This window comes from Siniperca chuatsi, linkage group LG16, assembly GCF_020085105.1.
Source record: "Siniperca chuatsi isolate FFG_IHB_CAS linkage group LG16, ASM2008510v1, whole genome shotgun sequence".
Taxonomy (NCBI): Eukaryota; Metazoa; Chordata; class Actinopteri; order Centrarchiformes; family Sinipercidae; genus Siniperca; species Siniperca chuatsi.
In genome coordinates, this window is record NC_058057.1 from 10,818,451 (window position 1) to 10,831,676 (window position 13,226).

At 41.9% G+C, this 13,226-nt stretch overlaps 1 protein-coding gene across 1 annotated transcript; it reads right to left on the bottom strand.

The window, feature by feature from the left end:
* Positions 1-1,284: 1,284 nt before the first annotated feature.
* Positions 1,285-10,106, bottom strand: naa30 (N-alpha-acetyltransferase 30, NatC catalytic subunit). The gene is made up of 4 exons (XM_044170293.1): positions 8,899-10,106; positions 7,955-8,078; positions 7,600-7,655; positions 1,285-5,113 (listed from the first exon to the last, which is right to left on the bottom strand). The coding sequence occupies exons 1-4, from the start codon at positions 9,751-9,753 to the stop codon at positions 4,976-4,978; spliced, it is 1,173 nt and encodes a 390-aa protein (XP_044026228.1). The 5' UTR covers positions 9,754-10,106; the 3' UTR covers positions 1,285-4,975.
* Between the last annotated feature and the right edge of the window lie 3,120 nt (positions 10,107-13,226).

Sequence of the window (13,226 nt, forward strand, 5' to 3'; positions counted from 1 at the left end):
CAGCAGCTCTAAAAGCTCACTAATAAACATGTTTGTTTAATCAGTACAAAAAGTAAGTGTAAAAACGACAATTTGCTGTTTTTCAGGGGTCATAAGACGAACCATCACTTGGCTGGGAGCAGTGACTTTTTGGAGTCTCTGCTGGTTACAACTGCTAACTGTTAAATAACATATAACGTGGTAATTAGTGAGCTTTAGAAGTGCTGGTAAGCAGATTTTGTTACATTCGGCCAGGCTAGCTGTTTCCAGGCTTTATGCTAAGCTAAGCGTCTCTTGGCTGTAAAGTTAGCTTCATACTCATCAGACAAACATGAGAGTGGTAGCGATCTTCTCGTGTAACTCTGCAAAAAAAAAAGTGAATAAGCCTGTTTCCCAAAATGCTGAACTATTCCTTAAAGCAAGATTTCCTTCATGTACAATTCATTTGAATTAATGCTTCGTTTAAATGTGAATTTTGTGGAAATGTAAATGTTTTATTCAAAGGCATTTGTTCATAAAAGTTACTGTGAGACGCACATACAAAATACCATAATCCTACAAAAGTATGTAGCATAAAACAGATTTTGATGTACAATATAACTCTGATATGAATTAATTCTTTTGCCACTTGCAAAATGTTTCTTTTTTAAGTGCATGACTATGTCTAAGTCTATTCATACAGACTTCTTTTTAATGAATGAAGTGTTTCTGTTGGCTGTAAAAGCAAAAACTTTGAAGACACAGGGGCAGAAGTTAATATTTTCACAAGTGAATTTTTTTTAAACCAGCTCATTTTGCACAATAGTGGTTTTCGTGTGTTAATCTGGTTCAGACAAGGACAGATAAAGGAGACGTTTTGGCCGACACGTTGGGCCCAAGAATGTCACATTGCTGAGGTGCAATGAGTTGCAGTCAGATAAAGTCCTTAAGTTTTGAGAGAAAATAAGGGTAATCATTTAATCAAAACTTCTCTGCTGTAGTTCACACAGAAAAGATGCAAGAGATATTTGAACACTACTCATTTGAGCCATGTTTGTAAGACCAGTGACGATAAAGAAAATATATTTTCTGTAACTTTAAGCCATCTGATATGCTTAATGTACAACTGCCTGTTTATATGCAATAATACTGTTTTAGGGTAACTGTGATGTAAAATAGTAGACACTTTTTTGTCTCTTTATGTAGATATGAAACAGGATGTGATCAAATAAACAACTCTTTTAGATGTCTGATTGTGACTCTTTCTTCTGAAGTGTGAATTATGATTTAAATGAAAACCACTCGACAGCAGACAAGATAACCCAGTTTACAGCATTAAAAAAATCAAATAATTTATTTCTGTGTTCTTTTTTCCACATTAAATAAAAGCTATCGGACATTTCCAGATCAAAATCAAGTGAGGGGACAGGGAAAAGGAACAGGGGGAACAGAAATCTGACATGCAAAACGACCTTTTGCTCTCCCCTTTGCACACCTCATGGTTGGCGGTGGAGGCAGTGTCAGCTGCCCCGAAAAGACTGCAGGAAGTTGCTGTGGTTGGTTGGTTGTAGGGACCACAGCTTTTTGTGGCGCAGCATGACAGCCAAGACAAAAGTTGTTTATCTCATCAACAAACTGGTATCTCTGGGAATTTATGATTATAACACTCAAAATGTAGGATGGCAGATGTCGCCCCGGGAGAGGGCAGAGAAGCGGGGTTGTGATTGTTACAGTAAGCTGCCTGGATAGCACAGCAGATGTCCAGGACGAGGGGGAAAAAAAAAAAAAAAATGCTTCCGACATGAACACTGAACTGGCATGTCAAGTCAAAACTTATTCCAAATGCATTGTCAGAGAGAGCTGGGTAAAACTATGCAACACCACAAGCCATGGCTACAAACTGATATTGATGACGAAGCCCTTCGGTCTGTGATCGAGGTGTAAACAGAGCCCTTTGGCTCTTTGAGACGGGCTGTAATGCCCAGACACCTAATGGAACTGCCAGTTTCACAGGAGTAAAACAAAAAAAGATTTTAGATTTCCTTCAAAATCTAAAACACCTCCTCATACCGACAACTGGTTTGAAAGGTTCATTTTGTAAGGTGTTACCTATCTTGTCCTTTCATCCATCAGTAGTCACTGTACATAAGAAGAAAAGGCCGGGACAGTGAGGGGACAAAGAAGAAGAGAACAAGTGTCCAACACAGGGACAGAAGTTTGGAACCTCCAAAATAATCCCGGAGTTTACACAGGGTGATAATTGAAACAGTGTCAGAGGAGCAGGGTCTAGAGCGTTTTCACATGCCCGGTATGAACTGCTCATAAATCTCGTAACACCTCTGGATGGGCTAAAGTAGCACAGAAATGAAAAATAAAAATTACATCTGATAAATCAACCCAAACCGCCCCCCTCCCAGATGATTCACAAAAAACAAAACAATAAATCTGATGAATAGAACACTAGTATACAAATCTGAAACAAAAAAAAAACTAAAAGAGGAAAATGGGTCATCTGATCCATTGCTCCAAATGCACACAGACAAACGTACATACACAGGCGGTTATGTGGGTGGCAGCTCTGTAAACATCTATTGTCACTTTCAGTCCTGGGCTCCTGGGATGAAATATCTCAGCTGAACTGCTGAAAGGGGAACACGAACAAGGTCCTGTAGTGTCATTCATAGAGACTAGCTCATCAGTCCTTAAATCATTAAAACATTGGACTACCACAAATGTTTTCTGGAGACTTTTGTTTGTTCTGCAGTCAAGATTTTATAGCAGATTTTGCTCTGATTTTCAGTTGTGCCACATGGCAGTGTCTTGCAGTGCTTTGTACTCTGAATATTGTAGGCAGGATTAAAGCACACAGATGTCTAATTGCATAATTTATAGAGCTACAAGGAAAACAAAAGTTTACTTTAAATTGCAAACCTGTGATGTAGGTCGTCTCCAAATTTGACTGAAAAATTCTCCCCTCAACCAAACTGTCTCCTGCCCTTTCTATCGCATCAAACACTAACACCAATCCTGGAAAGCTAAAAAAAAAAAAAGAAGAAAAAAGCGTGTGATTTGTTCCTTCCTGTTGTCCTTATATGGCTGGAGCAAAACACAGCACCTAAAAAAGGCTCCGATTTTCCTGTGCTTCCTCTGTAAGTAGAGAAATTAAAGTCTTACAGAACAGATCCACACCACTGTCAAAATAACAAGACACATTCATACGTACACATCCACACTGCAGCAAGTTCCAAAGAGGTGCATCTGGCCTTTGTTCATTTTACTTTGAAGAAAAAACAGAAGTGGCTGAAGCAAACTTTGTTTGCCATAATTAGTGTGGATTGGAACATCTGGGTGCATCTATGACGTGTTCCAGGCTGGAGATCATTAAATGTTAGCGAGGTTGGTTGTGCATCAAGTTAGGGCACCATGGAAGTGCAATGTGGACTCAGCTGCTTATGGGCAGCATGAGGTTATACAGGTGTATAGTAGACAAAATGAACTGAAAGCGAACAAAAGAATAAAATATAATCTGCTAAGAATACTTGTCTATTTTCCTTTTTTTATCAAGACATAACACACACACACACACGCACTCAAACAGGAATCCAGCATATGTAACACTTCGCCCTCCGGTCTGGTGCCAAGCGCAGATCAGAACCGGGCCGAGGCTGCCGTGTCACGCCTGCTAGCGGGCAGATCACTGCAGTTGTGGCTGAGAGCGCTGATGGATTGAGTGGCACTTGCAATGAGGAGAATCAGATGAATAATCTAAAAAGAGTAAACTGATACGGCTTGGACACATTTGACCACATCATCATTGGCAAGGAGTCTGCAGCTGGCAGTGCATTTGGGAAAAAAGTTCTGAAGAAAAAGATTGAACTCCTCACCCATACTGTCAGGGTTTGATGATGAGAGATTTAGTGAAGGACACTGAAGCGAAGAGGTGGCAGATCCACCAGTTGGGCGTAGTTTGAGGTGCTAATGGAGTGATTTGTTTCGATCAACCGCTCTGCACCAACACGCTTACACCAAACACAGGAAGGGATTCGGAGGGTTAGCCTCAGACTGGGTTAATCAACACACACACACTCGTCACGCTTTTTCCCGCACTCACATTAAAATAAATGCATGCATATCTTTACAGGCTTCAGTCCTGGAGGCTGAGGCAGGTGATGGAAACAGCAGCAGGGAGCAGCTGCGCCCATTGGACAGGATGGGAAACAAAAAACAATAGTACGCACAAGTCCAACCAAGCATGCGCTCACACAGTCACACAAACACGTTCACTTGCTCACAGTGAAACCAAGCACGCCACATACACATGCACACAAAAACAGGCCAAACACTCGTTTTCCAAAAAGACATGAGGTGGTACAAACACACAGTCATACTATAGCTTTTCCGTCAACCATCCGAACTTACAAGGTTAAAAAAGAAACACAAAAATAAACTCCACAAATATTCTCTTCCCAGTCTGTTTTTTTACCGCCCTGCTTCCTTATTTCGCGTGGTGTTGTTTTCTTTAAGTTTGTTTTTGTCCTGTGTTCTGCAGGAGGATTTGGTGTGGTGCCATGTCCTCTGGCGTTCGGACACACGTCCTCACTTGAGCTTCCTCACACCTCACGTCGCGGTCAATGCGGCATCCAAGCTTGAAGGTCAAAAGGTCACCTAGTCCCCAGTCAAGGTCATCCCAGAGACCACCCTCACTCGCCCCCTCCTCATCACAGAAAGTATCAGGGGCCCCTTCATGAAAACATCAGGTGGGATGTCAGTCCGTTTCTGCCTAAACAACAGTTGTTTAGAGGTCAAGGACAAAAAGAGGGTGGGTGTGTTTGCGTGTCTATGCATACCTATGTGCATACTCCTTATGTTTGTACTTCGGCGTGTGTGTGTGTGTGTGTGAGTGTGAGTGTGTATATAAGAGTGAAATGACCAGGGCAGAGCTGAGGCTGTCAAGCTGATAGCGTACGAGGTGAACAGCACCCGCTGTCCCATCCTCCCCTGTCCCCTCTTCTTTCCTCTAGCGGAGCCACAGTTTGAGCCGCAGCGCGTCCACTCCGTTAAGGTAGTATCTGAACAGCCGCTTGTCTCTGACAAAACCCAAGTTCTCGTACAGCTTCAGGGCTGATTTGTTGGTGATTTCAGTCTCCAATACAACCTGGGGACACATAGATGGCCATGTCAGTGTGTTGTTGTATACATGAGTGGATCCTTATATGGTTTACTACTTTTTCAGAAACTGGTACAAAAGATATATTTAGTTGTTATGGACTGTTGATGGGCCCTAACTGTAGTTTTTCATGTTTTAGCCTATTCAAGGAAAATGTTGACCATACTGGAAATTAGCTTACTTGCTGACATAGGATCAATATCAATTTCATCACTGTTGGTTCAGTGCAGTGATAGCTTCATTGTTTATCCTAGGCTAAGCACTAGAGTAACCCTTTGTAAACAAAAGACACTCAACCCCATGACTCTAAAGCGGCCTTAGTTACATGTTGTATCTCATTAGCTAGCAAGCTAGTTACAGATACTTACAAAAGAGAGCTGGGTTTTGTATATAATTACAAAAAGTATGCAAAGCAAAGCTTTATGGCAACTGACCTCTTAGATACTGTGAGTAGTTTGGGGTGTCAGCTGTTGTTGGTCAAGAATAGCTTCAATGAGTAAGCTAGCTGCTAATTACACCACAATGAGCGTGTTTACATGGACTAGAGTATCCCTCCTATGATCGGGTTTTTGAAGTATCCCATTTTTGTGCTTGTGCATCTAAATGCCATATCCTGAATATGATCAAAACTGGGATAAGCCTCATCATAACCGGGATACTTAAGTCCATGTAAACACACTTAATGTCTCATATTCGATTTCTATGTGTGTTAAATACATGAAGGATAAAAAAAGACAGTTTAAAGGTTGTTGAAATAAACCTTTGTCTGACATAAGCAAGCTGATTCCCACTGCTTCATTATGCTACAGCAGACTAACTGTTTCATGGAGACATTTTTGACTTCTTTTGTGGTAGGAAAAGCACAGTACACTAGGCTTGGGCCGATTGTCAATTTAATTGACAACTGACGATGGATTGAATCAATCGGCAATGCCTATCTAACTGCCAATGTTCTACGATTAAAAAAAATAAATAAAAATTTGGGCCAGAAAAACCCTGTCATGGTGAATTCTAAGGTGTGTGTACATGTACATACATAAATAAACCACTATTTGTCTATTACATGCTGTGTTTCATTTTAAACACAGCATAGGCTGTTTGCAGCCTAAACATTGTACAATTTCCTAACTACCATTTTCCAAAGCGTAGACAAGTTATCACAATCATTTCCTCACTTTCCCAGCAGCTATTAGTTTCCATTCATTTTGCAAAATTTTGCCAATCAAGCAGACATTATTTTAAACATGCTTGAGATAGGTGATCCACTACCACTACCTGTCAAAGATATGTTATCACGTAGTAATGCAGATGAAAGAAGTGATAGTTTAGCAATCTTTCTTATTTGTGTGTTGACATTCAAGTTGTACAAGTTTGCTGTCAACAGGCAATGCATTTACATGCAAACCAGTTGGGAAAGTCTGAAGACAAATTGCATTTGGTAGTCTGGGATATTTTCCTACGAACAAAACCACAAACCAATATGGCCTGGAAGCTTACACAATCAGCCTTAAAAAAAAACATATGGTACGCTTTGAAAAAAAAAATAGTCGGCAATAGTGTGAAGTGATGCATTTTAGTCAGTGTTAAGAAAACCTGTAAAAATGCTGTATGCTTTTTTAGTTTCCAGGATCCAGGTTATAATGTTTTGCTGGGATCTGTACAAAAAATGCCTGCTGACACACAAGCACCAAAGCTGAAAAAAAATGCAGCTTGCAATAGAGTTACAGTGTTTGCAGTTGCTTGATTGATGACAAAAATACATTTCTACAAAAGCATGTACTTGGTACCCTTGTGTGTACACAATCACACCAACAGAAAAAATGATTACTGTGGTGAATCATGGTGACAGCCCTTTGGTCAACAAAGAGATTGGAGAAAGTTTAATATGGAATCTCATTTCCACCTCAAACATCTGGCCTTTCTGGAGATTTCAAATTCTTTCAAAATGTACTGTGTGTAAGAAGCGGGTGGGTGAGTATGCAGCTATTCAGAGATTTAGAGCAAGTGAAATAGTTTGTAGTAGAGGGAAGAGACTGAAAGGCTCAGAGTAGCTGACAATCAAAGTAAGCTTACCAGCTTAGATAAGTGAAGGACAGGCAAAATGGACCTTGAAATATCAGCAGCAAATTATTTCTTTTGGTTCATGCTCGCACAGAGCCTTTGGTGTTGAACCAACAACAAACTAAAACAAAAATCAAATGCCAAATGTACACAAATTGTTTATTCTAATATCATTTAGAATGTGTTGTTATTTTATGTATTAACTGTATTTTCCAGGGACTTTTGGTTTCTAACAATCTGGCTCGGTAAATGCAAGACTGTACCTTAGTCTACTGCATACGTATGAACCCATAAGTGTGTTTTAGGCTTTTCTCAAAAACTTTAAATATTCCCTGGATGTATTAAAACATGGCTTGAAAAAGGGTGACATGTGAATTGATTTGAGACATCCTCCAGTGGGAATCTTATCTTACCTCGTCACAGTCACCCTCCACCATGGCATAGATGGCCTTCTTCACCAGATTAGTACCTGACACAGAAGAGTCTAAGTCAGTGACGGCACGCAAATAAACAAAACACAAACCTTTAAGAAAAGAACACTTGGTTTTTCTATTTTTCTGGCTTGACTTCCGATAGCATAAGAAAGGCAAATGGTGAACAATGCCGCTTAAATTTAAAGTATAGTGTTACACATTAACTGAGAGTGTATAACTTATCTAAATATCACATTTGCATAAAGATATTTGGTTGTCAAAGAAAGCACAAAAGACGCTGTTGTGCAACTTGGTCTCGGCTCCACATTATGAAACAACAGAGTCGAGATCTCACCGATGCTTTTCCTTCTGTGTTTCGAGTCCACGGCCAGCATGGCGATGTAGCCACGGCGGAACATCTTCTTGTGCATGTCAAGTTTACATACGATGGCTCCGACACACTCCTGCTCCACCATGGCCTGTGACACACACACACACACACAATAGTTAGGTCCTCTGAGTGTGGGATGGCTGCTGAAAGCCTAGCAACAGTTCCTGTACAGTTCCTGTCATCCTGCCAGCTCTCTGAGCTGACCTCTGACCTTTATTTCATGGAACTTCCTCTTATGTCACATGTGGCGTTCCAGACAAACTGGAACTGGGAAGTTTATGACCTTGGGGCTTAGAGGATAAACAAAGAAAAGACAGTGTTTATCAAAGTAGAAAACCCTTACTAGACACTGTAGGTGCAAGAGAAAACACCTACTTTAGTCACATTACTCTCTTCTAAAACTGGAAAGTAAGGGTTTTAAAACTTTGCTTGCTACTAAATACCTGTACACATATGACCCTTACATCAGTGATGAACTAAAAGGGATATGTTATGTCAGTTCAATTTTTCTTGATTGGACAGCTATTAATTCAGACTGAAATCCACAAAAATGAACAAGGATGAAGGCTTTGTGATAGACTAGTGGGTGTTGTAGCTCTGTCAACAGATACAATACAAACTCCAAACCAATGTGCTATCAGTGAGACATATATATATATGCTTGTTTAATCTGAGTGTGTTTATTCTCAGTACATTTCAGCACTCTGTATGGCTGCCTTTGATACACACTGACAGGTGATGGAAAGCTATAAGCATGCAGTCACACCCAGCCCCAACAATGGTAAGCAGCTTCAGGTAACCGAAGTCCATGGAGGGTAGCTCACACTTTATTTTGACTTGATGAACAAAGATAAAGAGTGAATACGAGCATTTTCTTCACATTGAGATGGTTTCCGTAGCATACTCACCAGAAAGCAGAGCTGCGGCCAGTTGTGGATGAAGTACCTGTACGTGTAAATTGAATAAGGCTCAGACAAGTCCTTGGTGATCAGTCTCATGATCCACGGCATCTGCAGCTCGGATTCATAGCGGACATAGCGGATGCCGTGGCTATCCTCTTCCGCTTGGCCGGGAGAGCTGCTCAGGTCGAGCCGGGCCAGCTCCGCGGCTGGTGGCTGCTGCGGGTCAGCTGAACTCTCCTCTTCGCCGGGCCCGGCAGCGTCCGGCGGCTCGTCGCTCGGCGGTCTCGGGGGCTCCGTGTGGTCAAACTCCTCTTTCCCTTCGTCCCCGGGGTGGGCCGCCTCAGTTCTTGTGAAACTCGGCATCCCGTTCATGCTATTGTTAACCAAAGGAGAGTGACTGCCGTTTTCGGAGAAGGGGCTGTGGCCTTCGTGTTGGCAATGCTCACTATTGTTTCTAGCGGCTGGAGCCCCCTCATTGCTGCCGCTGCTGCTGCTGTCACAGTTGTCCACGGACGGTCTGGGATTGTCAGGCCGGTTTCCTGTGTGTTGGTGGCTGTCAGCGTTCTCCGAAGGGCTGACCAAGCCGTTTAGCTGCTGCTGCTCTCGGGCTTGCATTTTGAGGTGCAGTGCCGCCGGGCTAGCTCGCGCTAGCATGTTTTTCTGCTTCTTCTTAACCGACGTTTTGACTTCGCTTACCGGCTGCGACTTCGTCCCCGTATCGGCGGGTACACAGTCCTCCCTATGGCAGGCCGGCTCTCCGTCTTCCCCCGCCGGGTCTGCGCTCCCAGCACCGGGGAAAGTAGGAATTTCAGCCGGGGATGCAGTCAGTGCGCTACTAGGCCCAGGCGGCACTGTGGCCATCCCACCGCATTAAGGTGGAGATTCACGCTTGGAAAACGCTGAACACAATCTCATCCACAAGGCGGAGGGAAATACAATCAATGTACAAGTTTGCTGACCGAATATTACATAAATCCAGGGGTTTTTGAGGCGATAACGTATCCGCTGGCGACGTTAGTCGCTGCTTTCTCCTCGATTTCCCTGCTGCCGCAAAGTGCTGTCGCAGCAGACAGAGACGTTTTACGACAGTGGTGAAACGCATGACAGATGCAGGTTTTTTTCAGACACCAAGGCCAACCACATACCGTAATTAGCTTTCCATTTAAATAAAGTAATGTACCTCTCTTCAGTCGTTTTAGTTTTATTAACTTATTTGCATTTCCTCCTCTATCTAACAACATGCAATAGAGGATTATAATAAGAAAAAAGCACACAAAAGCAAGGACAACTGGACACATTGGAGCGGGGTCACGATAAAAATAAAGATTTTTAAATTGATGTATAGTTTGATTTTCTTTCCCCCTCAACATATTCCTCTATTTGAAACCCTGAAAAAAGTGGCACAATCTCAAACACGTGTGGTCTGTTTTTCACTTCTTTACTCAGTAAAATGATAAAATTGTTGATAAAAGGAGACGCGATTAATTTTAGTTCTGTTGGAAGATTGTTTTATGCAGAGACTTTCTTCTCACAGTTTGCATTTCATTTTGTACTTATTAGACCTAAATATCATCGGACCGTACGTATTTTAATTTGTATTATAGCCTCATATATGTTGGACCACTTTAAACTGTGAAACTGTCTCAACGATGAAAGTGTCAAATGTGATTTAGGAAGTTGTTGTACTGAAAGGTTCACAACCCTTTAAGTTCAAGAACTGTTGACTTGTCCACTTTCTTACCAGCAGAGGACGCCAAGTTGAGGATATATTTGGATGGATACATTTTTTTCCTTTGAAACAGCAACAATGCAGTTTATCCAGTAGATGTCACCAGTAGATCAGTTTCGTTGGCCTTTATAATTTCAGTTTTCTGGGTAGAAAACGTACAAGTTTGTTCTGAGGTATGTGCACTTATCTTCCCTATGTTTGATCACATGATTACATTATTACTACTAGACAGTGTACAGAGACGGAGTCAACCGCACTCCAGTGTTCACAAGGTTTCTGACAAAATCACTGTAGTAACCCAAGTTTTTCCCTCCACATCATGGCACAGCGTGGATGTTGATTTGAAGCAACTGAAAACAACAAACAAATTGACATGCTTAAAGTTTTAAAATCTTTAACTCTGGCATACTTGCTCAGTATGTGTAGTGTGATTTTGACCTTGGATGATGGACTCAGTGAACAGCAGAGGCTCTGAGGTTTAGGCTCTGACTGCCATCACTCAGATTGATGTGAAGCAGGAAAACCTTTTGGACCTCAAGTCTCCAGCTGCCCTAAACATGCTAATATCTCTGAAGTAAGATGGCAATGCCTACTGAAAGATCATATTATGGAATGATAATCATCATAACACATACCTGTGTTTCAAAAGATCGTTTTTTGGAATTAGCTATTTATTATCAATTAAATTGTCCATTAAAATCAAAATGTATTTATTTCAGACACTTGTTTCGCAGCATGGTAGCCAAAGGCAGTACTGGTAAGTTGTTAATAATTTTCTGTTTTTATAAATCTTTCCCCAAAACTCCATTTAACTCAGTGTTGGTTTTCATCTACATTTGAAAACAGAAGATGAAAGAAGAAGAATGTCCTTTTTCTGTTTATCCTATACCTTAAAAAACATAAACATGAAAAAAACATAAATAAACCAAACTAAAGACATTTTTTATTTATCAGAGATATGTCTGTCTGTGTTCCTATAGCTGCACAGTGTGCTTACTTCTCCCTGAAATATGGGGAGCTTTCCTGTAAATGGAAAAAAAGGTGGAAATGTATGGTGAATATTTTGGAGGACATTGAGGACAATGAAAAAAAAACCCTGTCAGATTTGATGTGTAAATCATGCAACTCAAGTCAGACTTGTGTTGTAGTATCCTCAAAGACAGAGACAGCAGACTTACTTTAGTCCAAGTCTATCTGCAATATGGCGTCACCCATCCTAGGTGGCAGTGTTGCTCTATCATGCCTTCAAGCACGTCTATGTACTCAGAGGTGGCTCACTATTTGGAAAAGACGTGCAAACTTTCAAGTCCAACAGTGCTACCTTATTTCCTATACATAGCAAGAGGAAACAAGATGCTTCTATTGAGCCATAGTTCGTATTACTTCATGTAAACATAGATAGATAGATAGATTGATGATAGATAGATGTAAAAAGTGATGTCTTTATTAAGCTCTGACATGGTAAGAGAGATGCTAAGAGAGATATCTTCTCCTCTTGCCTAAATTCCCCTTCTCTTTGTCCTACATTCAACTACCATGAACATGTGTGCTTGATATGTGGAAAGAGGGAGAGTCATATTTTGTTTGTAGATATATGTCACAGACAGAGACGGAGAGATAGACAGGGAAAGAGACGGCCCTTTGAAAGCTAAGCCTTGGGGCTGAGAACTCTCTGAAGAGCTGGAATCAGACATGCACAATCAGTTCCCCTCTTCAAATCTCCTTTACAGGCCTATCTACTTGAACAGGCTTCTCTTAATTACTTTCTCTATCACTTAGCGAGCTGTGCCTGGGACTAGGAGCAGCAGCGTCTTGCCAGAGACACTTGGCTGGTTTGAACCCATATTTATATATCTTCTTTCTCACAATCCTGTCCCGTACGTTCCTTTTCTCCCCCTTCCTCCTCCTCCTCCTCCTCCTCCTCCTCCTCCTCCTCCTCCTCCTTTTTTTCACTCCTGCTTTCATTCTACACTGCTCTTGTCTCTCTGTGGCTCTCCCCATCCTGTCTCTACCCTTTTCCAAATATCTCCAGGGTGTCAGTTGCGTCATGTGACTGGTGTGCTTGTGATTACAGCAGTTGGCAACCATACTCATCTATGAGGAAGAACCCAAAATACCTTGAATAACGGCAGCATGTACAGAGGTATAAGGTCAGCAGAGAGTGGCAACATGCTCAGGACAACACAGGCTGACAGTGACACCCAAATACCCTCCTCCTTCGAATCTCTCGCCCCGTCTTTCTGTCTGTCTGAAACGGTCTCAGGGACTGGAGGCCAACTTTTGGACCCCCCTACCCCCTCTCCTACTTCTGCCTGTCACGTTGGCTCACTCTCCTCACTCCGCTCACTTCCCTGTGTCCTCCTTCTCATTCTTCTTTTTTTATTTTTTCTGTCTGGCGTCTGGTCCACTAGAGCTGTATTTAATTAGTTTCTGTCGGGTTAATTAGGGGCTAAAGTTAGGGGGTCGGACCAGAACAAAAGCGGGTCAGGCTGGACGGATGCAGGTGCTCCGGTGTGGTTGCCAGATTCCACCGTTCAGATTAAGATGGCTGCAAACTGTCTGGAGTATTGGGGAGAGAGAGAGCCACTAGTGAATCGCAGGGGAG

Excerpts from the sequence above, each read along its gene's own strand:
- naa30 (XM_044170293.1), bottom strand. The coding sequence starts at position 9,753 with ATGGCCACAGTGCCGCCTGGGCCTAGTAGCGCACTGACTGCATCCCCG. Across the intron at positions 8,079-8,898 it reads GGCCGCAGCTCTGCTTTCTG|GCCATGGTGGAGCAGGAGTG; the intron begins GTGAGTATGCTA and ends TGTGTGTCACAG. Across the intron at positions 5,114-7,599 it reads TGGAGGGTGACTGTGACGAG|GTTGTATTGGAGACTGAAAT; the intron begins GTAAGATAAGAT and ends ATGTGTCCCCAG.